The 27,149-nt window shown below is 31.8% G+C and overlaps 1 protein-coding gene across 1 annotated transcript in view; it reads left to right on the forward strand.

Annotated features, from left to right (window-relative positions):
• Smp_159200 (hypothetical protein) overlaps positions 1-21,126 on the forward strand; it is a gene marked incomplete at both ends in the record, with an annotated part of 47,458 nt that extends 26,332 nt beyond the window's left edge. Inside the window, 8 exons of the mRNA XM_018797746.1 lie at positions 2,281-2,576; positions 5,128-5,346; positions 8,566-8,683; positions 9,627-9,738; positions 14,665-15,257; positions 15,834-15,886; positions 18,475-19,540; positions 21,100-21,126. Coding sequence (XP_018652757.1) covers positions 2,281-2,576; positions 5,128-5,346; positions 8,566-8,683; positions 9,627-9,738; positions 14,665-15,257; positions 15,834-15,886; positions 18,475-19,540; positions 21,100-21,126 — 2,484 coding nt within the window. The remainder of the gene's footprint in view (positions 1-2,280; positions 2,577-5,127; positions 5,347-8,565; positions 8,684-9,626; positions 9,739-14,664; positions 15,258-15,833; positions 15,887-18,474; positions 19,541-21,099) is intronic.
• Between the last annotated feature and the right edge of the window lie 6,023 nt (positions 21,127-27,149).

Here is a 27,149-nt window from a genome sequence, read left to right on the forward strand (position 1 = left end):
ACAAACAAACTGGGTTTATGTACCAAAAAGACTGACAAAACGTACCAATAAAATAGAAAATAACACTTGTACAAGATTTGGCCAAATGTGGCTGTGAATAGGGGGAACAGTAATTAAGGGACTAAGGATAACTCAAGAATGGTAAATCGTGTAGTAATAGTCTATAGGTCAAAATAAAGCTTATCATAAGAGGGACACGAATATGAATAGTTTAGTTACTTAACAATTATACAATAGGAAATATACATATCATATCGGTCCATACATAGTTCTCAAAGTTACCATTCATAATTCTCCACGGGATGCAACACTGTTCAAAACAAAGTCATTAACAAAAACCTTATATAGAAGTAAGCTATCAAAAATTTCCCCCACATATAACTAGTTTATTGAACGAGAACACAAATGGAGACAATCGAATGTATTTGAACACAAAATTATAGAATATCTTAGTAATATCTGTGAACCATACAATAAATACTTCATTTGCAAAATATCAATCAATCGTATCAGATTTCATTGTTCTATCGTTTCCACAACAATCATTCTCTGTTCTCGTTCTCTTTTCTTCAATCTTCTTAACCTTCTGACGCCAGACATGTTACTTCCAAGTGGTGATACATACTACTTATATCTGTCGACATCAGTAACACACACTAAACTAGTAGATCATTCTATCAACTTTGAAGTTGATAAGTTTTTATAGACTTTTATTTTCATAGTTCACTTATATCTGGATGATAATATTATCTAGTAAGACAATAAAAGCTTTACACTTTTGTTGTGACTTTACAAAGGCCGTCGCCAATTTGTTATGACTTTATAAAAAAATAGACGTATGACAATTCGTTATTGATTTTTATGTCCGGCTTTTATCACGTGAATTATCCATCAATCGAAATACGACTTTTCTAATCTTAATACTGTGCCAAAATCAATGATGTCCAACTGGTATGAGCAGTCTAGCGTCCTTATTCGTTCCTTGTCCGTCTAGCCCTTCCACTTGAGTCCAGAACACCAATTGCAGCTTCTGCTATACGAAACTATGCGAATCATTTATTTCAAGTATACTTGGTTTATATACCAGACAGACAGACAGCATCACACCATAAAATAGAAAATAATATTTGTACAAGATCAAGCCAAATGTGGCTGTGAAATGTGGGATACCATAATCAATAAACTGAATATAATTTAGGGACAGTAATTCGTATAATAATAATTCATAGGTCAAAATGAAGCTTATAATAAGATGAATATAGATATACACAATCTAGTTACTCAATAGTAAAACAATAAGAATATATGGCGAGACTAAACTATACTGACAAGCCAATCAGAAGCTTTCGCGGGTTTTCAAGGTCACGGCGCTAAGTTCGGTACCTGATGCTTACGTACGATCGGTTGACAACGAATTTTAGAGAAGACGTGATAATTCAGCGTCTACAAGAGAAGTGATCATAAGATTTTGGCGCGAAATTCAATTATCCATTTGTATAAATATAGTTTTAGCATTATAGCTGATGTCAGTTCGTGATGAAAACCCTAAGTATAATTCCTAACCTTAACCATGAACTTTTAATCATAATTTGAATTCTTCACACAGGTTTATAACACTCATTTAGTCTTAGTTATTATGTTGACACTCTCAGAGTCACTCTAGCGTCGCTCAAAGGTCGTCCATAATTTATAGTCTCATCCTTAACCCTAAACCATAACCCTAAACCTTAACTCTAACCCTAAATCATACCAACATACCAACAACATTGAAGCTATGTGGTCGAGGCTAAAAGAATTTTTGAGACCTTATCATGGCTCCAGAGGCCGACTACTATGGAGCAACATGGATGAGTTCTTGTACCGGATGCACTATGATTTTAGAACTTCTGAATCTATATCTAACCTTAATAAGTTTTTGAGTCATGTAAAAGAACAGTATCCCCTTTAATTTTTGACTTTAGTATAATATATTTTTACTGTATACCAACTGTATTCTGATTGGCTAATATTTCTCAAGGTCATTTAAGATTCGTTCAAAGGTTGTCAGTATAGTTTAGTCTCACCGAATATATATATATATATATATATATATATATATATATATATATATATATATATATATATATATATAGAATAATCATCCATTAATAGGTTCCGGAAGTTACCCTTACTTATATCTTTGCTAGGATATAACAACTTTAACCGCCTAGTTTACAGAATTCAATTTCAACATATTCCTTTTGCTTGTTAACCTTTATTCTATTTTATTAACCTTATTAGGTACCAGCTAATAATCAATCTCATTATGAATTAGAAAAATCTGCTTTGATTACATTAAATGATCAAATTCATTGTACACAATCTTATTTAGATCCAATCAATTATCAAGAACATGCTATTTATCTAGATGATCTATGCCGTAATATACGAAATAAATTTAGTCAAAGTTTAATTGAAGAAATGAATAGACGTTATACAAATGAAATGGAAAATAGAATCAATAAACAAGTGAATTATTTATATCATTGGTGTTTAGAATATGAAATATCAGCTCATTTAGAAATGATGGAAAGATTGTAAGTGATTTAGTTAAATGCTACAAAATATATACATTCATAAGCAAAGATAGATGGTGACCAGCAGTGGAATCCAGGACGTGTGTTTCATCCTGTTCAGTACTTGGCAGATGAATGTATTTGGATCCTTGGATGGATTTCTACTCCAGGATTTAAAATCAGTACCGTTCACTTCAAATGCCTCTACGTTATTCACTTAGCTACTCAGTCCTGATACCACTGACTTTCAGTCTTAAATATCAATAGGAAGATTCAAATAAATAATACAAAAAATGAATTAAAACTTCACCCTATCGCACAAGCTGATGATTATCAGAACTCAGTAGCTAAGTGTACAACGTGATGGCGTTCGAAGAGAACAATACTGAGTTCGAGTACTGGAGTAAACAATAACTCTATGATGCAAGTACATCCACTTGACGAATGCCGAGCAGGACGAAACGCTTGTCCTGGATTCCACTGCTAGCCACTATCCATCTTTCTTTATAATGCTTGTGATATAATGTAGAATCGAGGCAATCCACTCAGGATGCACATATACTAATAGGAGGCTGATCAATTATAGTCCAAATCATCAATGGGAAGATTCAAACAATCATTTTAATGAGAATAAGAAAGAATGAAGAATACTGATCTACTTGATAATATAACCAGTGTATTCTTATCATTCATGGATAACTTTCTGAAATAGTTCCAAATGCTACTGTATACAAATCATCATTCTTGCAAGTGTCATATTATTGAATTTAAAAATTGTTTTATTTTGTATAAAGTATTTATAAAGAAACCGATTAAAATGATATGTCGGAACATCGAGATCACAATCTAAACATTAACTTAACCCCAGTGAACCAAAAGTTTAAATGGAAATTGACAACGATAGTGTACACGTTCAAACAGTGATTACATAATATAGTTAACTCTGAAGTCTCACATAGTTGATTTGGACTGTATTATGCAATGTAACTTCATCAAAGATAAATGTTACTGAATTTGTCGTATACTCTTATTTTGAATTATTCTGAAGACTATGAAAAGGTCAGGTAGAGACATGTAAATACCTCGGTACAATGAAAGATGGTCTCTCAATTTCGTGGATTGGTTGCAATAAGACATTAACACTATTGGATACCGGCCCAGTGTTCTAAATGTTAAGAGTTCACGCGCGAGTTCGAGTGCATGCGCACTGCTGACGAGTCCCCTATCAAGGCAAAACCATCATCCAGTGCTTCCCGGTTTTTAATGGTGGTTTAACATCGGTTGATTGATAAGCTCAATGAAAAACGTCGAAAATTGACAGTATTTTTAACTGTACGTTGATGAATGCCGCTGAAATAAAAATGGCAATGTTTAATGTGTAAATTGTTCGTTATTCCATGCATAGACTTTACAAAGCACATCAATTAATCAGTATTCGGTTCAGCAGGGACTATCCTCGGTAAACTGAAGGAAGATCTAAGGAGCTCGAAAAGAGTCAAAGACATTCCGTTTAATGATTTTTTGAAAGAACATTCCCGGATCTTGACGTGTAGCTTCCTTACTAGACAAATGATAAAAACCACTACATATGGATTGGATGACTGTAATGATGATTTCATTTTTACTAAAAATATAAATAACTGAGTGTTTTGTACCATACTTGACACCATTGGGAATAAGATTCCTTCCTATTAGTCTTCTGTCATCTGACTTGCAACTCGGTGGATTCAAACATTCGAGTGCTCAAGTAGTACGTGGTATAGCAAGAAAAATATTATTTCTAGATATAACAGGTTCAGTTTTTTTTGTTTGAAGTAAGCGTGTAAAGGAATCGTTTTGATTCATGAATAGCTGAATCAGATACATGACATGGTGACAAGTGATAAGTGACAATTTGGAAATTTGTGACGAATCTTAAACATGAATTTTTTTAAAATATGGATTTAGCGACATTAAGGATTCGGTGTGACTATAATTTATGGACGACCTTTGAGTGACACCTTAGTGACCTTTACAATATCCACCTACTTACTGGAGTTAAATGAGGGTTATAAAGCAATACGAAGAACAAGCATTATGATTTACAGTTGATGATATGGATTAGGAATTACATTTTGGAGTTTTTATCATGAACTGACATCAGCTGAAATGCCAAAACGTTATTTGGACAAATAAGTGATTGAATTTCGCTCCAAAATCCAAGACGTATTTATCTTAAATCTGATTGGTTTGTTCATAAATTCTAGTCTTGTTAATGATTCTCCTATCAAATTATCTTTTTAACTTTATATAGTTAAAATCATGAGTTAATTGAAGTTAGACTACTATGGAAAACCTGTAAAAAACACTGGATTCGAATCTCGTAAGGCGGGATCGTGGATTTGCACTGTCACTGGGGAATCCCACAATAGAATGAAACGGTCATCCAGTACTTTCAGGTTTTCCATGATGGTCTAGCTTCAATGGACTCATGATTTCAACTATATAAAATTATTAAAATCTCCACAAAACTCTCCCCTTCTAATCTTTATAACTGTTTCATTCATTCATTTTTCTTTAAATTTCTTAAAAGATCATCAATGTATATTGCAAGAGAAGAACTACTAATGGAATTATATAATTCAATTATAAAACATACAATAAATTGTCAAGAGAATAATGGAACTAATCGAAATTATTTTAAGTTTATTCAAATTAAAGGAGAATCTGGTAGTGGTAAATCTGTTCTATTAGCAAGTTTAGCTAAACGATTATTAGCAGAATCAATGAAAGTTAATACATCTATTGTAAAGTAAGTTATTCATTTGACAATGTATTGGTATAGATATATATGAGATGATGAAGAAGATATGTAGCTTAGATGGATGATTTTGATGAAGTTTCGTTCTCTTAGCTGGATAGTTTTGTCGTGGAGCTTTCATCGGTCTTCTGAACGACATCATGAGCATAAACTTCGGGTACAAGTGAAGTGTTCCATATATGGAAAAAATTCGAACATTCACTTCTACCCGAAGTTTATGTTGATGATGTCGTTCAGAAGGACGATGAAAGCTCCACGACCAAACCATCCGGCTCAGAGAACAAAACTCTATCAAAAAATGATGAATCTATGATTATATTATAATAATTGGTATATATATATATACATCTTGTGCAGACTGCATTAATATAACCATCATAATACACGTTTACATAAAACGGATAGAATATAGCTGTCAGTGGAACCTAGAACACGTGTTACGTTCTATTTAAGGTTCATCGATGGGATGAACCTAGGTTTAATGTTGGATTTCCACTTCTGTATTCGAACCTAAGCTGATCAACTCTCAGTTGAAATATTAACAATGGGATAAACTAAACTATTACAAATTAAATGACAATTAATACTCATTTTATAAATAAGTAACCAAATGACCTCTATAGATAAGTGTATTATTCATTGGCGTTCGAAGTGAAAACGAAATCGGTTCTAGTCCCGGGATAAATATTAACTCTTGGAGGTAGGTACATCTGGCTGATGAGTCTCAAATAAAACGAAACGAGTGTCCTGCGTTCCGTTGCTAACCATATTTTGTTTATCCTATATATATGTATTAAAAAATATAAGTGGCTTTAACTGAAATTCTGATTACTCAAATAGATACTAAGCGGTAACGATTCCATTTTTGATTGATTCCTTCATCCCTTTCAGATTGACATCATAAATCGAAGACTCACATATTATCTTACTCGAAATTCATCAATGAGCAATGAACAGTTATATAACTGAAATTATCTGTTTAGAAACTATCGTTACCATATTGTAGAGGTTAAAAAATAATAAACTTACTAAGAATATTGGCTCCATATAACTTTCACTGTTTCTCCCTTTTGCCTATCATCATGGTCTCAAACTGGATAAACGCTTTTGGGATCTATAGAAGACATTTTAACTATGATCTCCATCAGTAGATCATTACAGATGATCAGGAATGAGTTGTAAGACGAAGGTTGAGTATATATATAACCGCAGCAGTCCATTAATAACCGTTCTCCTTGTATCATTGTGACAACTCATATTTCATGAGGATAAGTATATGACTGATTCGTTACTAATTATATTGTGTTTACAACTAAGGTATGAATTATTAAAGCATGATAAAGTGAAGTGTAAAGCAATGAGTAATTAGCTTACATCCATGAGTATTTTGTCTTGCTTCCATGTTTTTATTCAATAATCCATGAATCAGTTCGCTTGATTACTTTGAACTACCACATGAGTGATTAAAAAGTTTAATCATTTGTTTGTTTAGCTTAATATATGGTCGAATTTATCACTTTATATATTAAAAAGAGTATTCAAATAGAATCCTAGTTGCCTTGCTTTAAATCACTTTTTGTAGTGGTATGGAGATTGTTGAATCTTTTAAGATTATGAAGCAATCTAAATTAGATAACAACTGAAAAACTGGAAATATTGGACGGCTGTTTTGTTCAAGCATTGGATTCTTGTGTAGAACACATTCACGATCCCTCATCTGAGGATCTATCTAGAAGTCCTATTGAGAAGCTGTGACCGGTGGAGTCCAACCTAATTAGGTGTGAAACATTTATTCACCGACGATAATGGAAGGTGATAAAACAATATTTTGCATTAATCTATGTTAATCTTATTCACCATCAGATGTCGGCTTAGTGATTAAGTGTTCATGGTTGAAACTGAAGGCTTTGGATTCGATTCTCTAAAGAGCCTCATACTAGAACAAAATAGCCGTCCAGTGCTTACAAGTTTTCAGCGGTTTTCTAACCTTGATCGGTTAGTGATTTGCAGGAGACTCATAAAATGAAATAATCCATATATGATGTTAAATTTTGAAATGTCCCATCAACACAAAGGTGTAATAGTCAACTGAATTTCTGTCTCCATTAATTTTCTCAGTAGATAATATCTTAAGAATATTCTCTCTTCTTGTATTAATTGTTATGACTTGTATCCTTGCGCCCCTATCAGTATACCACTGAACGATACCGACAATTGTAGAACAATGATTTATCGAACGGACCAATGACTCCCAAAAAAAAGCCCGTACGAGCATTCTACAGTCCTTATCAGTCCTTATCCCTACATAGCCCTGCCTGCTCAGTCCAAAACACCAATCTCAGTCTCCACAATATGAATCATGTATTTCAAACACATTGGATTTATATACAAACCAAACAGACCACATCATACCACAAAATAGAAAACAACATTTATACAAGATTTATCCAAAAGTGGCTATGAATATGAGAGACTGTAATTAACCGACTAGGCATAACTCAAGAACAGTAAATCATATCATAATAGTCTATGGGTAAATAAAGGTTGTAGTAATAGGAGTATACATAGACATAATCTAGATACCGAATAGTTACACATTAAGAATATACATATAATATTTGTTCATAAATAGTTCTCAAAAGTTGCCATACATAATTCTCCCCGGGATATAACATTAATTATTATTATTCCGGATATGATTCCAAATTTATACTAACATTGACACTATAGTGCTAAATTATCAAATACCCTGCAGTATACAATTATGTTTTTCATTTTAACCAAGTTTTAATGAAACATTGATACTATTCAATGATTTTCATAGTTGAAAGCATGATTCAATTGAAGGTAGACCACCATGGAAAACCTGGAAGCACTGGATGGCCGTTTCGTCCTATTATGGGACTCCTCCTCGGCAGTGCTCATCCACGACCTCGCCTCGCGAGATTCGAACCCAGGACCCACCAGTCTCGAACCAGAACACTTAACCTCTAGACCACTGAGCCGGTATCCCACAATAGGACGAAACGGCTGTCCAATGGTTCCCGGTTTTCCATGGTGGTCTAGCATCAATTGACTCATGCTTTCAACTAATGAAAATACTGAAATCTTCACAAAACCCCTTCTGACTATTCAATGAGTTTATATTTCATCTAGTTACATGTTTAATTATGTGTTGTTGCTGTTGTTTTCCTTCTTTTGATATTTCAGTCCACGTGTAATCTATAGAATGATTGGATCTTCTACAATGTCATTAAATTTACTCAATTTATTAAGTTATCTATGTATTGAACTATCAACACGAATGAATAATTCAAGTATACCTGATGTATGTTTTATGAAATAGGAAATGATTTTAAATGCATAGATTGATAGTATCCATTCATTTTTATGTATAGAATGTATTATTATCATTGTCTTAATTTGACAACATTAACATTTCAATATTTGGATAACACTTTCAAATCAAAGTCCTCACGACATTGTTGGGGTAGTCCAGAAAACTTCTCACAAAAGATAAGAAAGGTTCAGGAAATATTTTATCCAATCAGCATTCACTAGAAGTTTTGTCAGAAACATCACGAAAGTGTAAAGTTACATATACATACATACATACAAATACTGCACCAGTAAACAAAGTATATCACTTTCTATAGGTGTTGGAAAAGTGTGCGTTATACTGTGTTTTGTAAGTAGTGGAACTATTGGGATGACCCAGAAAGTTTCTCGCAATAGACATGATAAGCTTAGGAAACATTATGAAGTATTTTATCCAATCAGAGTTCACGAGACGTTTTGTCAGAAACATCACAGAAGTGAAAATTCACATGTACAGTTCCTGATTGGCTGATTACTATACTGCCATTATGTTTAGTAGCATTCCAGAGTTTTCAGGAAAACCTAATGACTTCTAAAAACTCTATATTGTCTGTACATAAATGAACCTTTTGGAGTACAGTGCTTCTCGCATAGTTTACGCCTTTTCTCTCGCGTTCAAATTACTGTGTAGATTTAGCTTGGAGGTTACGAGACTAGCTTAGAAACCGAGTATAGCGTTTAATTAACAAAATTTATCAGAAATAATCTAATTTTTAAAATGATAAGGAAGATTTGTAGCATAGATGGATGATTTAAGACAGAGTTCTATTCGATGATCTCGATGGTTTGGTCGACTAAATCATTAAATCAATCGAGAAAAAAGAAAGCAATTTTATCATAAAGAGATTTAAAAGGAAATCTGATTTGTCATTACTGCTACACTTTACTTTCAGACTTATGATGGACTACGTACAGCTTTGCATACAGCTATCGTTGAAGCTACATATGAACAATCATCCCAGCAACCATTAATAATTATTCTGGATGGAATTGAAAACATAGAAGGTATAAAAAATTAGCATTATGGTTTATGTAATATTGTTTGTTATATTCTTGAATTTAGTATGATGAATAGATTTGATTATTAGGTTTTTGTTTATTTGTCACATCGGTATTAAAAATTCTAGGTCCTTTAACATTCTTATATCAAATTTGTAGTTGTCACAGTTGAATTCATAAGTCGATCTAAGTTTGACTATCATTAAAAACCTGGAAGGCCGTTTCATCCTAGTTATGGGACTTCTCAGCAGTGCGCGTCCACGATTTCGCAAACAGAGCCCGAACCCAGAACTTTCCGTATTACACACGAAAGCTTAATCTCTAGACCCCTGAGTCGCTATCCAATGGTGTTAATGTCTAACTTCCATCGATCCATGATCTTGCGCAAACCATTCTAAAACGAAACGGCCTTCCAGTTCCTTCACGTTTTGAATGGTGATGTAGCTAAGATCGACTAATGAATGCAACCGTGTAGAATTCTTTCAGTTAAATAATTTAAGTGAGGAGTTTTCATCGTCATTCTGTACAATATCTTTAAAGCCTACTCCCTTTAAAAGTGAGCTTTTGGACAAACTGGTTATTCATTATTTCTATGACAACATTTTCTTCTAAAGTCTACGACTTTCGTACAGAATAAGTGGTGAAAGAAAAATAGTTTTTTTAATTTAACCCAGCAAGGCTGTCTTTCGACCCGATATAATATGAGGAAATGAACCAAAGTATCCTATTTGAATTGTATGCGACTCAGTATCCACATACATGATAACAAACATTCTACATGGGAACTGGGTGTAAAATACTATACATATATAGATACTAGGTTATTTCAGATCTTTTGGTTCTAATCTCTTCTTCGATTAGATTTACTTTTTTGGTTAATCTTGCTAGCTTTGTTCTACATGACCCTATATTCTAGCAGTTGCTATATTGCGTGACCGAATTCCTGATTATTCCTATTTCATTTCATTGATTAGATCTATGAAAAAGGGATAGAAACTTCATTTCCTGATTGTTAAAAATGTTAATTATAGCTGACAACTAGTTGTATTATTCTTGGATTATTCTTGCGTAAATACTATTTTATAATTTGAGTGTTCACCTTTGCAGCAAATTAAGTTCACTTGGTCTCTATTTTGGATAGAACCTTGTCATTTTTGCTTTGTAAGAATATTGTTTTCTACTTAACAGTTGATATCCTACAGTTTGATTACACATGGTGTCTATACTCGTTATTGTCTATACCTATTAGAAGAAGCACTGTTCACATAAATTTTGTTTATTTTGTATTTGAATTTGCTTTGACAATGAGGTTTTGAACTCTTTTATTCGTTTCACTCTGCTTCTTTACGCTGTTATAAGTTATTATACATTATTATAAGTAGTGATTCCCAATATCTTATTTTGATATAATTGAACTAAGAAGCTCTTGATTGAAGACTCGAACGTCGCAGAACTACTAGACATATAAGGATTCGGGACTGTTTATAAGATTATGACCTTATGACAGAGAGACGAGTTTGTTAACCGTTAAGATAACTCTACCCTATTTCAAGTATTTCAGGTAAATTAAATAACTCTCTCAATAACTAACTATTAGTTTTAAAAGTACAATTTTAAAAATTCATCAAATGATCATCTCTCTAAACTGATAAATAATATTAGATCAATTAGTAAGTATATATATAATGTCAAACTTTATTGATAAGAGTTAGATAATCACTGAAAACCACAAAGAACTGGATAGTCGCTTCACTCTGTTATGGGATTATTTAACAAAGAATATACTAGGAGTGGAACTCAAGATGACTTGATCTTTCAGTCAGCATATAACTTGTAAACCACAAAGTCAAAATCCAATAGTTTGTATTTTTCACTCTAATCATTTTGTGATACTGTAGAATAATTTTTCAATGCTATTAGTAGATAGTTTCCTCATATATGACATATTTGAAGTACACTAGTTATGGTTTTGCATCAGACCTCCAGGGATCATTTCTTCAAGTTATACATGAATTCACTAAAATAAACCATAGGATATTGAGATATTCTTTCAAAAACTAAATATTTACAGCGCAATCTGACGATTCTGGCTTCAATCACTGGTTGACTTGTGTATGTGAACAGTTGAAGAGCCTTATACTAGGACAAAACAGTTATCCACTATTTGCTAGTTTTTAATTATTGTTTACCTGTGACCAGTTCATGATAAAAACACAGCAACTAGAACACAACAACTAGAAAACGGATATCAGATTGTGATAAATCCACAGTATTTGTAATATTTATTTAACTAACACAGTGAAAAAATTGATCATAGAGAATTTCTAATGCATAATTTTATTGTTGTCACTGACATTCACTATTGAACGTAAACGACAGAATTCATTGTTCTAATTCAAGCTGTGTTAGTTTAAAATGGAATATTTTTCATAGTTGAAATCATGAGTTCATTGTAACTAGACCACCATGGAAAACCTGAAAGCACTGAACCGTCGTTTCATCCAATTATGGGGGCACCTCAGTGGCAGTGCGCATCCACGATCCCACCTCGCGAGATTCCAACCCAAGAATGAAGTTGTTATATTTTAAATCTTCTTAAATAATCCGTCTTATAAGAAGAAATATGTACAAAGAGAATTTATAAATTTCTTCAATACTAATTATTACACACAACTTTGTTCCTTGATGTTTCTCTATTTATTTCTCCTTTTCATTCAGAATGTAAACAACGTAAAGAAAATTTTCCAATTTCATGGATTCCATTCAGTTGGATAAAATATAAACCAATATTAAATTGTCCAGTAATTTTTATTATATCAACTATAAATAATCCAGATGAAATAGCATATTTTAATAAAATTTTTCAAAATAATATTAACCACTTCATTTTTAGTGATAAACATCATACTACTGCAAAACAAATAAGTAGCACAAATACTTATCGTCAAATTTTGTTAAACGAATTAGATTTTAATGATATGAATAAATGTATTAAAGTATGGTTATCCCAAATTCAATTCATAAATCATTATGATACAGTATTATCAATGATTAAAACAGTGAATAAGTTGTTTCAACCATTACAATTAAAGATCATTATTCAATTATATAGATATGAAAAGCACAATTTAAAGACTGTTATGAATGATATAAAAGATTATAATAATTATGAATTATATAATATTTTATTAAAATATACCGAAAAATTTTATGGTATCAAACGTGTTCAATTTATCATTAGTAATTTATTTTTATCAAGACTAGGTTTAACTAATGAAGATTTAATCAATTTATTTTGGTTAAAATTACCAATGAATCATTGTACTTCGTCGACGTCTTCTACGACGACTTCCCATCATTTAAATAAACAAAATATAATCATTAAACAAAAACGATTTTCATTACAAGATATTCATTATAATATATTAATTAATGATAAAATTGATCGTGTATTGATTACTTATAATTGGTTATATCGATTTTTTAATGAATTTTTATTATCATTAAATATCATTATGATCACAAGATCACCTCCATATGGTTGTTATATATTATATAATATGAATCAACAATTATTTCGATATTGGATAGAGCATTATTATATAAATAATCATCGAACTCAATTAGAATATCATACTATACAATTAAATGTATTTTATAATCAACATAAATATACTACTACTACCAATACTACTGATACTACTACCACTGCTACTACTACTACTACTAGTAGTAGTAGTAGTAGTAGTAGTAATGAATTACATATCCATTGGAGATGGTTATATGAAGTCCCATATCATTTAAGTAAATTAAATAATATAAAAAAATTAAAAAATTTTTGTTTTTTTAATTTTATTTGGTTAAATTATAAATTACAATTATTATTATTTACTGATAATTATTCATTAATCATACAAAATTGTTTAGATGAATTTGTGTTGTGTTTACTATATAATCAATATCCAATATCCAATAAAATCAATAATAAAATCAATAATAATAATGATCAATTAATCAATGATTTATTGATTAATAGATTTTTTGATTATTTATATGAATATCCAGATATTCATTTAATATTAAGTATATTAATACAATATAGATATGAATTAAATTATAATCCATATTTATTAAATAATATAATTATTCATACATTAAAAGAATATCATCATCATCATATTGAACCATTGAATGAACAAACTACTGATGAATTAAATAAAAGTAGTATGATTGAGACATCGATAAAATGTCTTATTCATAATATAGAACAATATAATATAAAGAATAATATACAAATACCATCTTTAATTAATTTTAATATACCTACATATTTATGTACATATGAACAAATTATCAATAATTTAACATATAATTCTAATAGTATGACATCATTATCATCATCGACGTTGTCATCGTCATCGTCGACGTCGTCATCTTCCTCATCAGCATCAGCAATTGCATTAACATGTTCACGTAAAACAATACAAATCAATGCTATAGCTTATTCTAATACAAAACAATATTTAGCTATATCAACATATGATTTAATTCATTATATAACTATATTAGAAATATGGAATATTAATTATAATTATAAATTAATAAATTATATAATAAATAATAATACAATACAAATAATTAATGAATTAATATGGATTGGTATAAATGATAATGCATTATTAGGTATTGAAATACCAAGTCAAAATATCTATATATGGCCATTAAAATTAAATGGATCCCCTAATGATGATGATGCTGATGATGATGACGATGACCAACCATACTACTTATTAACAGAAGAACAATCTAATATAGAATTATATAAAATTAAAGAGAATTCTACTATAAATGTAGTTGATATGGATAATACTACTGATAATAATAATAATAATAGTAGTAGTAATATAAGTTATATTATACAATTACAACAAGGTATATATAAATTATCAATATGGTTATGGAAAGATAATACATTGAAACATTTAATTGGACCAATCAATTTAATTGATAAACCACAACACATCAAAGATCCACAATTCTTGAATGATCCAAAACAAAAGTCATTACGTTCAATTAGTTTACCAAATACAATGAAATCAAATACTGAACTACTTATAAGTAGTTATATATATGATAATAAACTTTATATTATAACTGGTTATAAAGGTGATTCAAAAGCGATTATGTTTCATATAAATATACTATTTAATCATTATCATTTAGATGATAAACAATCAATTCAACAAACCTATTTATTATGTCCAAATCAGGGTACACGTATAATAGGTATCTATAGTCAATTAACTCAATCAATAATTATTATACCTAATCGATCACCATCAATGATTACTTTAAATGATAAAATTATTGATTGTATTGATTTATTTGATAAACAATCAGGTAATTTTATAAAACGTATTGAATCAATAAATGATAATACATTTTCATTTATGGAACCATATTTAAATAATTTTAATGTTTTAACAACATGGATATCATTACCTAAATTATTTATGTATTATGATGTAAATAATGAACAATTTATAACAATAATACAAAATTATACTACTAATAATTATAATTATAATGAAGATATAAGTAGTATCGAATTGATAACAATATGGGATCTCAATAAATCAATAACTAATAAAATCAATATGAAACAATTATTATCATATATCATTCATGATCATTGTACAATGATTATACCATTAAAAATATCAATAAAAAATATCAATCAAATAAGTATGATAAAACCTATTTTAGAAGAAAATAATTATCGTATATATAATTGTAATTTATTAAATATAATAAAAAATAAAGAAAAAATCAATAATCAATTATTAATCAATAATAATCAAAAACAACAATTAATTAATAATCAATATAAAATGATTAGTTCAATTTATATGATCCATGATCATAATAATAATGATTATATTAGTTATATTAATTATGATCCTATTAATAATAATATATTAATAGGGATAATGTATTTAATCAATAATGATTGGTTAATTAAATATTTACATGTTAAACCATATAATGATAATAATAATAATTGGAATATAAATAAAGATCAATTTATATTTAATGGAAAGATATTAATTACATTAGAAAAATTAGAATATTCTATTATTGTTGAAGAATGCAAGTAAGTTTATAAATTGATCTGATGATTATTATTAATATTGTTTGAATAGTTGAGATCATGAGTCGATCGAACCTAGATCACCATGGAAAAAAAGGAATCACGATCCTGCCTCACGAGATTCGAACCCAGGACCTACCAGTCTCGTGCGCAAGTTCAACTAAGTCTGTTGTGAGATAGTAACCCGCTAAAGACTTAGGTGGATGTGTCGCTCAATCTTCTGGATTGGTTGAAGTTAGACATTAACACCGTTAGATGTCGACCGGCTCAGTGGTCTAGAGGTTAAGCGCTCGCTCACGAAACTGATAGGTCCTGGGCTCGAATCTTATGGGGCGGGATCGTTGATGCGCATTGCTGAGGAGTCCCACAACAGGACGAAATGGCCGTCCAGTGCTCACAGGTTTTCCATTGTGATCTACCTTAAATTGACTATTATCTTTGCATCCTTCACTTCGTCATTCCGATTGTCTGTCCAGATCAATCGGTGTACAAAATATACGTATTGAAATATTCATTGTCGTATTTGACTTGTTTAATTTCGTCATTAAATAATACGAGTTAAATCGATAACTATAAACGAAGTCAGCCAAGATGTATATTTCGATAACAATCATTCATACTATATAAATGGAGTCAGATCTCGGGCTACTAAAATATCATATAATGTTGAACTCAAGTTTCAAATGTAATGATTTTAATTTATCATCACCATATCGAGACCGGATACTCGATATTAGGTTACGTTTGTGAATTATTACACTCCAATAACATACAATTCAGATAATTAGAGTTGTGTATACTCTTGCTCGACTAGCTACATAAATAAAAAGATTGAAAGGGGATTTATAAGCACCGATTGATAAACCAAATTAACAGATATGCAAATCAACAGTTTATGTACCTTTCTCATTCCGACCGAGACAACGACCAGTTAGTTGAGATCTTGTTTAAGATCACAATCACGTTCCTATAATAAAGTGTTTTGTTCATAATTTCTCATATATAGTGATTTAAGGGACATGATATCAGTCTATCAAAATTGTATGTTGTCATTATAGAAAAGACTTAACCTTGTACAAAACATTGGTTCACTATGTTCCCTGACTACCAATGGTTTTCAAATTTATATTATATATTATCTAAATTCTTTCGATTTAAAAGAACGAAAATAAGTATTTCATTTAATAGTAGTATATGAATTTACTTCTAAATTCAAAAAATGGAATGAATGTGTTACAAATAGACTCTCGGAGTCTCGTGTCAGTTGCCATTTGCTGGTAAACGAATATTTACAACCATGGAAAAACTTGTATTTTGCCACCAACTTTCGAACGTTACTTGTTTTAGACCTCGATCCAAATTATCTTTTTGAATTATTTTCTTCATGTTTTATATCGAATATCTTAATTTTATAAGCTAAGATGGATAATTATCAGTGGTGAAATCCAAGACACACGTTTCATCAGCTAGATGTACCTACATCCGAGAGATAATGTTCAATCTGGGACTCAATTACAGTCTTAAACATCAATGAGATCGTTCAAACAAACTGTACAAAATAAATCTTCCCTTTAATTGACATAATTTATAAGGACACTAGGATACTAGGATATGTCTGCTTACAATTTCAACATTCACTGGCCGGATACTATCAGCAACACCATTTTATGGGAGAGGACAAATCAACTTCCAGCTGAAGAGGAAATTAGAAAAAGACGTTGGAAGTAGATTGGACATACATTAAAGAAATCACCAAACTGTATCACCAGGCAATCCCTAACTTGGAATTCGGAAGGAAAGAGGAATATATGAAGGTTAAAGAACACATTACACCGGGAAGCAGAAGCACATATGAAAAGAATGAATGTTAACTGGAATGAACTGGAAAGGATTGCCCAAGACAGGGTTGAATGAGGAATGCTAGTGTGCGGCCTATATTTATTTATTTTATTTATTTAAACACATAAATGTTGGTACAAAGGGGCACCAGATATATATGTGCCACACAAATCTCATTTGATTTGTGTGAGGGCTGTGATACTGCACAGGTGCCCAAACCGAAACAGGTGGTTTTCTTAAAAAGCCACACCCCGAGCCTTTGACCTGAAGGTCTGATCCACAAGACAGTGGAGCATCGTGAGGAGATGCAGCCCATTGGTAGTCAGTGACCAACAATTGGTTCATACGCCATTTGTTCCCTCAGGATACTGGGGTTCATGTTCACCATTGGTTTGGAATTAGGGTTTTCTAACTCCCCTAGGTGAGCTTTCCATGCCCACCAACCTGGTCAAAGAGGTCGGACATTCGCTCCTCGTCCTCTCAATTTTGTAAACAACATCCCCGCCACGAGGAGGCAGTGAGTAGGACTTCCCTGACAGAGGCTATATACGTGTGGCCATGTGAGAGCATTTGGAGAGGGAGAACGAACTCTCCCCACTCTCAGCCGTACCAGGGCATTCGGGGGCCTATGCTCCTCCACGACGTGGTGTAACAGGCATAAGTTCGTAAGTAAGTAAGCTTACAATTTAATTTTTCTAATAAATAATTCTATATTTAAAAATTTGTTTTATCTTTTTACTTCATTTATCTAGGGAAGTTTATCAAAGAATGGGTATCTATGAAATAGATTATAATCCCACTAATGAATTTCATCTTAATCATATAAGACATTTAACTGATGTCTTTATTATCCCAAATCATTTAACTGAATATAAAATTATTTATTCAAGTGATCCAGATACTACTTCTTATTTACTTGGTTTAAATGAAACTAGATCCCATTTTGTAGCCTATAATTTATTAAATGGACAAGTGATATGGAGATTAAAACCAGATTTTTCAATATATCCTGAATATAAAGAGAATTCATTATTGAATATAAAGTACGACCCAAGCATTCAACAGAAATCCAACTCTTATCTAAAGAATAGTACCATTGAAAAGTTTTTAATTAGTGGTAATCAAAGTATCTTAATAGTTAGTTATAGTATGGAATGTGTTTGTGTATTTCTTATGAGTAAATTAAAACATGTTGGTTATTTAGATGAAAATTATGCAATGATGAATCGTCATCCTTTACAAAGTATACAACAACACCAAGAAGAACCACAACCGGAACGTCCTAGACGATTTGATCCACCAAATTTATCAATATCAACTATATCATATGATGGTTATTGGTTAGTTCATACAGAATATAGTCATGAAGAACAATGTACATGTTTAACAATATGGTCATTAATTCACTTTCATAATAATCAATTAATTAAAGAAGAATATAATCTACCATGGATTCGTAAACGTTTATTAAATCAATCCAACTTAATACAATTAACTATAAGTAATTATAATTGTATTATTATTGGTGCAAGACTTAATTATGGTCTTATATGTTGGTGTCCATGTAAACAAATGAATTCAATTTATTTACAAGGTAGTCAATATTTAAAATTTACATTAAATTACCCCCCTTTATTAAATATATCAACTTATGGGAATAAAATTATATCTATTAGTGGTTATATAAAACGTACACAAATAACAATATGGCAATTAGATATTAATGATTTAACTATATGCCTTATAAGTAATATATGTTATATTGATAATATAATTGAATTACAATTAACTAATGAAAAATTATTATTATGTATAACAGTTATGAATTTAAATAAACCATTATTAATTGATCCAAATTGGAATAATAATAATAATAATAATAATGATCCTTAAAATAATCAATAATTCAAGGAACTCATTCAATGGAACATCTTGTTGTTCTTATACTGTTGTTTTCTTTTCATTTGTTTTGTTGTTGTTTTTTTTATTTTGATGATAGAAAAGATATAAAAAATTGATTTATAACATTATTATTGTTATTATTATTATTATTATCAGAAGGGGTTTTCTGTGGATATTATAGTAATTTTAATAATAGAGATCATGAATTAATTGAAGGTAGATTATCATGGAAAATCTGGAAGCACTGGACGACTGTTTCGTTCTATTGTGAGACTCCTCAGCAATGCGCGAGCGCTTAACCTTTAGACTACTGAGAATGATACGTCCTGGGTTCGAATCTCGTGAGGCGGGATCGTGGATGCGTACTGCCAAGAAGGAGTCCCATAATAGGACAAAACAGTCATCCAGTGCTTTCAAGTTTTCCATGATGGTCTAGCTTCAATTGACTCATGATTTCAATTATTATTATAATTAAAGGTTTTATTTAAACACTGATTATTTCATTTCAAGTTCTGTTGAATAATAGGGCAAAAATAGTAACTGTTTTTATGTTTTATTGTGGGGTTCTTTAGGACAGCATAGAAATTATCTCTCCAGTGATTGGATTTACAACCTTCAAGTTGTAGAACGAGTGTTTTATGTTTAAACTACTGAACTGGAATCTACTAGTTCAATTTTCAAATATTAAGCAGTATTCATCTATTAGCTGCGGTGAATAACTGTTTCATGTTTTCTGCATGGTAGCTCAATGGTCTAGAGGTCAAGTGTTCATACGCGAGGTTGAAGGTCTTATGCTTGACCTCCGTAAGGGGTCGTAGATTCATCCTACTGAGGAGTCCCAATAACAGGGTAGAGCAGCCGCCAATTGCTTACACGTGTTCAGTGGTGGTCTACCCAAGATGGGTCTGTGATTTAAGCTATGAACACATCCAAAATTATTAAAAAATCTTTATGCTAACCGTTGTAGTGAGAAAACACAATTGAATTTAAAATATTTCACTAAGCCTCCATTTCCATAAAATCAAAATCGAATAGAAACCACCGAGAATAAGCTATTTGTTACAAAGATTATTGATACATCAGAACTGTTAAATTAGTTACGAAAATTCTTAATTGTCGATTCGATATTTGAATGTCAGACCTGGAGTTAGATTAAGACATGTACTGAAGTAATGAGAACGCCATTGAATTCTCAATGAATCCATGGAATGTATACGCACTGGAGAATATATTTTGGAGCTAAGTTGAGTGAAGTTTATTTCTCGAAGATCTTAGAAACCATTTTATCAAGATGTCTGTTTTTATATCCCCTTAGTATTTAATGCTTATGTACGACATCTTCTTTCGCGCTGTTGTTGTTATTCTTTTTTGATCTTTTAATTTCAAGTTATTTCCATTGAATCTGGATGGAAACTCATTTTTAATGTGTTTTTCTTATTTTAACTAATCCTTTGTCAACCCTATACTATATACAGACTCGTCTAAGAATCGAGAATAAATAATGCCAATTTTCTCTTCCTGTTCAGTGGAATTTCGTATATTGTCAGTTCAAAGTTGTCCCTTTAAAAGTCAGTCTTTTTGAAGAACATTCAAACATTCAAACACTATCACGTTATCCACTTAGCTATTGAGTCCTGATAGTCACTTGGTTATGCAATGGGGTGAAGTTTAAATTCACTTGGTATTGCTTGCTTGAATCTCCCCGAATCGAGGTAATACGCTCAGTATGCACATATGCCAATAAGATACTGATCAATTGCATTCCTCAATGGGAAGATTCGAGTAAACAATACCGAATGAGTTTAATGATCGTCATGGTTTTAAAATGAAAGAAAATAATATATACTACTTTGTTAGTAGTCTAAAAAAGAAACAAAAATTAAGCAGAGCAACTGGTTAGTTGATTGAGAAACACGGAAAACAGTAACTTTGACATAACTTTTAAAAAAAACAGTCATATATGAAAATCATCATTATACATGGAGTCAGATTATCAAACTCAAACTACCCAGTTTTAGGCTCTACTGAGGTCATGGATGAACGTTTGTAAGGAGTCATCTAACTAAGTTGAAGGATTTGTTCAGTCTTGAGTGACAGATTAACTGACCTCAGTCCATAATATAAAAATACAAACAATCAGTCGATAATCTCCAAAATCCTCTTTACTAAAATTATTTAAATAAACCTTGTTTTTTTTGAGTAAAATCCTTCTGTTAAACTTTGGAAATATTTCATAGTCATGATATTTTAGAACTAAGAGTTGAGAAAATGAAAATCAAACTGAACATTTAGGAAAGGGCGATATGTTATCACCCCTGTTACATCTAATGTTTATTCATAAAAATTTCAACTACAAGTTGTAAGGATGGCTCGTTGGCAAACTTAAGGAAGCCTCAAGAAGCCCAGAAAGAGACGAAGACAGTCCATCCAATCACCACTAGGGGAACGTTCCAGAATGTCGATGTGTAGCTTCCCTATTAGATAAATAAGAAGCACCTTCTATGTGCCTATTGGCTGTTCGAAATGATGATTTACTTTCAACCAAAAACTATAAATACATGAGATTTTTGTACTATATTTTCTTTGAGGAAGTGGCTTACACTGAGTCACGAAACGTCAGAAAATCTAATTTTTCTACTCATTGGGATATTACAAATATATTATTTATTTATACTTGACACTGTTTGGGGAATAGAATTTCTCCTTACTAGACTACTGTCTTCTCTCTTACGACGTCACGGGTTCGATCGTTCAAGTAGTCTAGTAGTGCGCGGCATAGCAAGATTCAAGGCTCTAGATATAACACAAGTGATTGTATGCAATGAAACTGTTAAGAATGAGAATCGTTTTATTCCAACTCAATGATTTAAATGCTTCATACTTTAAGCAACATATAGTCTTTAGGTTCTAACTGGTGAGATATTGTGAGTTTCCATTTATAGGGGATCACATAATAAGACAAGTCACTTACCCAATAAAGTCAGAGATTTTCTAGCTAGTATCAATCAGTGATGAAAACATCTTCAAAATTACATAAATTCCAGTTTTACTCCTACTCTGATGTGCACTACTTATGCGAACAGACATAATTAGTATGTAGCAGAAATCAAAAGTAGAATGCCTACCAGAAGAAATAAAGCGAAGAAAGGAGAGATCAGAAAGTAATTGGAATATCAACCAATTTGGAAGAATGAAGAAGAAGTACATGACTCCTCAGCAGTTGTATGTACATGAGAATTCCTATATTAAGGCAAAACAGCCATCCAGTGTTTCCACGTTTTCAATGGGTAGTCTAACATTGATCATTATATGATCTCAATCACAACTCATTTATTGTAGTTGAGAATATTTCACTCGAACTGATCTGATATATGCTTCCCTTTAAGGAGAGGAGAAATAGAAAAGATGAAGATGAATCCAGTTTTTCTTAAATCAATAATATAATCTGCTAGTCATGCTTGTTTATAATCCCCAGAAACGATGATTTATGAGATAAAGAAAAGTTGGCAATAATGATGGAATTTTTAGGTAACTGATTATTAGAAATAAATATAAGTTATATAATCAATAGAATAAGGGATAACACGAATCAATATCATGTCCGAAAACCATACTGTAGTGAACGAAAACGCAAGTGGGGACAACCACATGTACTTCGATATAAAAATTATAGAATCTCTTAATAAAATTTGGGAACCATATAGTAAATACCTCATTTGCAAAATATCCATCAGTTGTCTCAGACTTCCTTTGTTCCCAAACCAATCACCTTATGTTCTCGTTCTTTTCTTTTCCATTTTCTCAACTCTCTGCTACCATACATTCCACTTTCAACTGGTGATACATACTACTTATGTCTGTGGATATCAGTAGCACACAACACAATACTACTGATAATTTAGTAATTTAAACACATAACCATTGGTACAAAGCGGTACTAAAATATATATACGGACAACACAAATCATTAAATCTATGCGTCGGATGGGACACTGTCCGAGTGTTCAAACCGAAACAGGTAGATTTCTTAGAGGGCCACTACTCAAGCCTTTGACCTAGAGATCTAATTTATAAGGCAGAGAGCAATTTTAGGAAATGCAGTTTCATTATAGCTGGTGATCAAGAATAGGTCAATACATCATTTGTTTCCTCATGATCTTGGAGCTTAAGGAAACCATTGTTTTGAAATCTGAATTTTCTAACTCTCCTACGTGAATCATCCATACTCACGAACTCAGTTTAAGGCTGGACATTCCGTTTTAGTCCTCTCAAATTTTTAAACAACACCCCAACCACTGGAAGAGAGTGACTAGGAGTTTCCTGTCGGTGGCTATATATACGTGACCATATGACAGCATTTGGAGAGGTAGATAGGTCTCTCCCCGACTTCAGTCATACCTGGACATTTGGCGGCTATTAGTGACAATCATAGTAATAATAATAATTTAAAAATGTCACTATGAATCTACAGTTTATTTTTCAGGGTTTAAATCTTTCTTCTTGTAAATATACCCTCCTTCGAATTACAACTACCCTTAGATTGTTGTGGTTATTGTAAGCATCTAAAAAAAATTGAAAAAATCGCGTTGATTGTCCTTGACCTTGATGGGGATCGATGATCTGTTCGATATTTAGTGACCCGACTGTCGGATGATTTGGCTAGGGTTCAGTGACATTTCACTGGCCGTACAGACTCATGAAAAGATTAAAAATATCTTTAGTTGAAAACGAAATAATTAGGCATAATAACGTTGTGTAATTTTATGGCGAGATTTTTTTTCTAGAGTCGAACATTCTCGAATAGCTCAGTATTTTCAGTGTAAAAATGACAATTCAGTTGTAAGGGTTTGAATCTTTCCTTTGTGAGTGTTAAAGTCTTCAACTGGTCAGTCTTTTTTGACATATGTGAATCCTGAGACGATTCTCTTGGTACAATCATCAGTCACAAGCATTTTCAAGAAGTACTGGGGACAAAATGCACTGGATTTATGTTCCAGAATGAGCAAGAGCACTCGGATATAGGTACATGCAACTGATGAGTCCCAACAGGGACGAACCTACATTCTGGATTCCACTGCTAGCCATTAAACATGTTTGTTAGGTAACCAAAATGCATAAATAATAGGCACAATTCCAAGAAAGATTTTTAACCTTTGTTTTATTCATCGGTAATATTGAATCTCCAATTTTACTTAATTTGGTTACAGAAATTTTTCCAGAGCTATGACTTTATTTGTTCAACCTCTTGATCATTCATTATTTTATCAGCTTAAAATACGCAGATTATATATTTCTGTTCGGCGAAGATGCTGAAAATCACTTCTACTGGGTGGAATGCGTAACAAGGCAGAAATGTACGAGGTTAATTTTTCTCTTTCTCTCTAAACATGAGACTTACTTCAGGAACCGTAATTTAGTCGTAACATGTGACTGGAAGCATTGAGTGATAGTGTTCGAAATTGGTCATTTTGGAGCAGGTTTGTACTTTTTTCTGTCTCTCCATAAATCTTTGGTTGTGCCATTCTATTTTTATTCTTCTTTGATTTACTTCATGTACTTTGAACCATATTTTTCATGCTCACACTCTTAAGTGTATTGTTGATTTCCTCAGCCTACTCATCTAAAATGTGACAGCTTAATTCATTAACATTTCATATAGCTTCTATATTGACTATGACTGATCGACTAATTGCTGACTAATTTTAATAGATAGTTCTTGGAGTTTTAGTGAACAGACATGTCCACTGGAGTTCAACCATGTCGGAGTTAAAGGAAGGTTCAACGTGCACCAGGAAGACTTAAAGCCCTAGTTTACATCTTTGATGAGATCATGAAAACACAATCCTGAGAAGTCTTGTAATATAACGAAACAACTGTTTGATGCTTCAGTGTTTTTATAATTACTCAAATACAATCAATACTTTAATACATCACTAAATACAATAATTTATCATATTTTCTTTACTCTACAAAGTTTCTTTTTACAGGCGAAGACAGAAAATGTAGCAGCAGCCTCTGCATCAATAGGCCTCAACATACACAAAGGAAATATCAAGATTCTCAAATACAACACGGAGAACGCCAAGCCAATCGCACATGATTGCAAAACTCTGGAAGATGTAGAGTCATCCACGTAACCGAGAAGCATCATTGATAAACAAGGAGGATCGGATGCAGATGTAAAGGCGAGGATTGGTAAAGCAAGGACAGCATTCCTACAACTGAAGAACATATGGAACTCAAAAGAACTGTCAACTAACTTCAAAGTGCGAATCTTCGATACGAACGTCAAGACAGTCCTAGTGTACGGAGCTGAAACGTGGAGAACTACTACATCCATCGTCAAGAAGGTGCAAGTATTCATAAACAGTTGTTTACGCAAAATACTCATTATTCACTGTCCGGGTACTACCAGCAAAAACCTACTATGGGAAAGGACAAACCAGCTTCCAGCTGAAGATGAAATTAGGAAAAGACGTTGGAAGTGGATAGGACACAACATACTAAGGAAATCACCAAACTACATCACAAGGCAACCCCTAACTTGGAATCCGGAAGTGAAGCTGAAAAGAGGAAGGCCAAAGAACACATTATATCGGGAAATAGAAGCAGATATGTAAAGGATGAATGTAAACTAGAAAGAACTGGAAAGGATTTCCCAGGACAGAGTTGGATGGAGAATGCTAGCGAGCGGCCTATGCTCCTCCATGACGTGGTATAACAGGCGTAAGTAAGTAAGTAAGTAAGTAAGTATAGAGTTTCTTTTAAGTCCTAAAGATTTCATTCATCATAAAATGATGGTTACATGTACTTTACAATGTTTTTTTAAAGGAAAAAACATTTAGGGGTTGTTTTTTTCCTGTCTTCGTTAAACAAGATTTTAGGCATAGATAAACATATATAACAGAATGATTTTTTAAAAAAGGGGGGGAAAGAATATTTCTCATTTATATTCTCTGCTTATAATAGTAAAACGTGACTTTTATCAATCATAATGGTTATTCTCTATTTGTATTCAATTACTTGTATTTTGAAATATAATGAGTAGTTATTCTGTTGAATAATGAAATATGTGGGCTGCTCTACCCTTTTAGGAAACAAAAAAACAATATTTTTTTCATTTACAGAAAAGAAAATATAATAAACAGTTAGGAAAGTAATTTTATAGTTGAATTCATGAGTTAATTAAAGATAGACCATTATGGAAAACCTGGAAGCACTGGAAAGTCTTCTCGTCCTAGTATGGGGCTTCCCAGCAGTGCGTGTCCACGATTCCGCCTCACGAGATTGAAACACAGGACCTGTCGGTCTTGCGCGCGAATGCCTAACCTCTAGACCAGTAAGCCGGAAAGTTTCTGATTAGCTTTTACATACGTATATTTGTAATACATATCTGAAAGTTGATATTTTTCCCGTTGATCATCTATAAAATGTGACAAAATTTAAAATTGTACATCAGTAAATTAAAAATTAGTAATCTGAAGATCATTCGTCATGAAACTTAAACATCATAAACTGAGTCTTT

This window comes from Schistosoma mansoni, chromosome 5 (genome assembly GCF_000237925.1).
Source record: "Schistosoma mansoni strain Puerto Rico chromosome 5, complete genome".
Taxonomy (NCBI): Eukaryota; Metazoa; Platyhelminthes; class Trematoda; order Strigeidida; family Schistosomatidae; genus Schistosoma; species Schistosoma mansoni.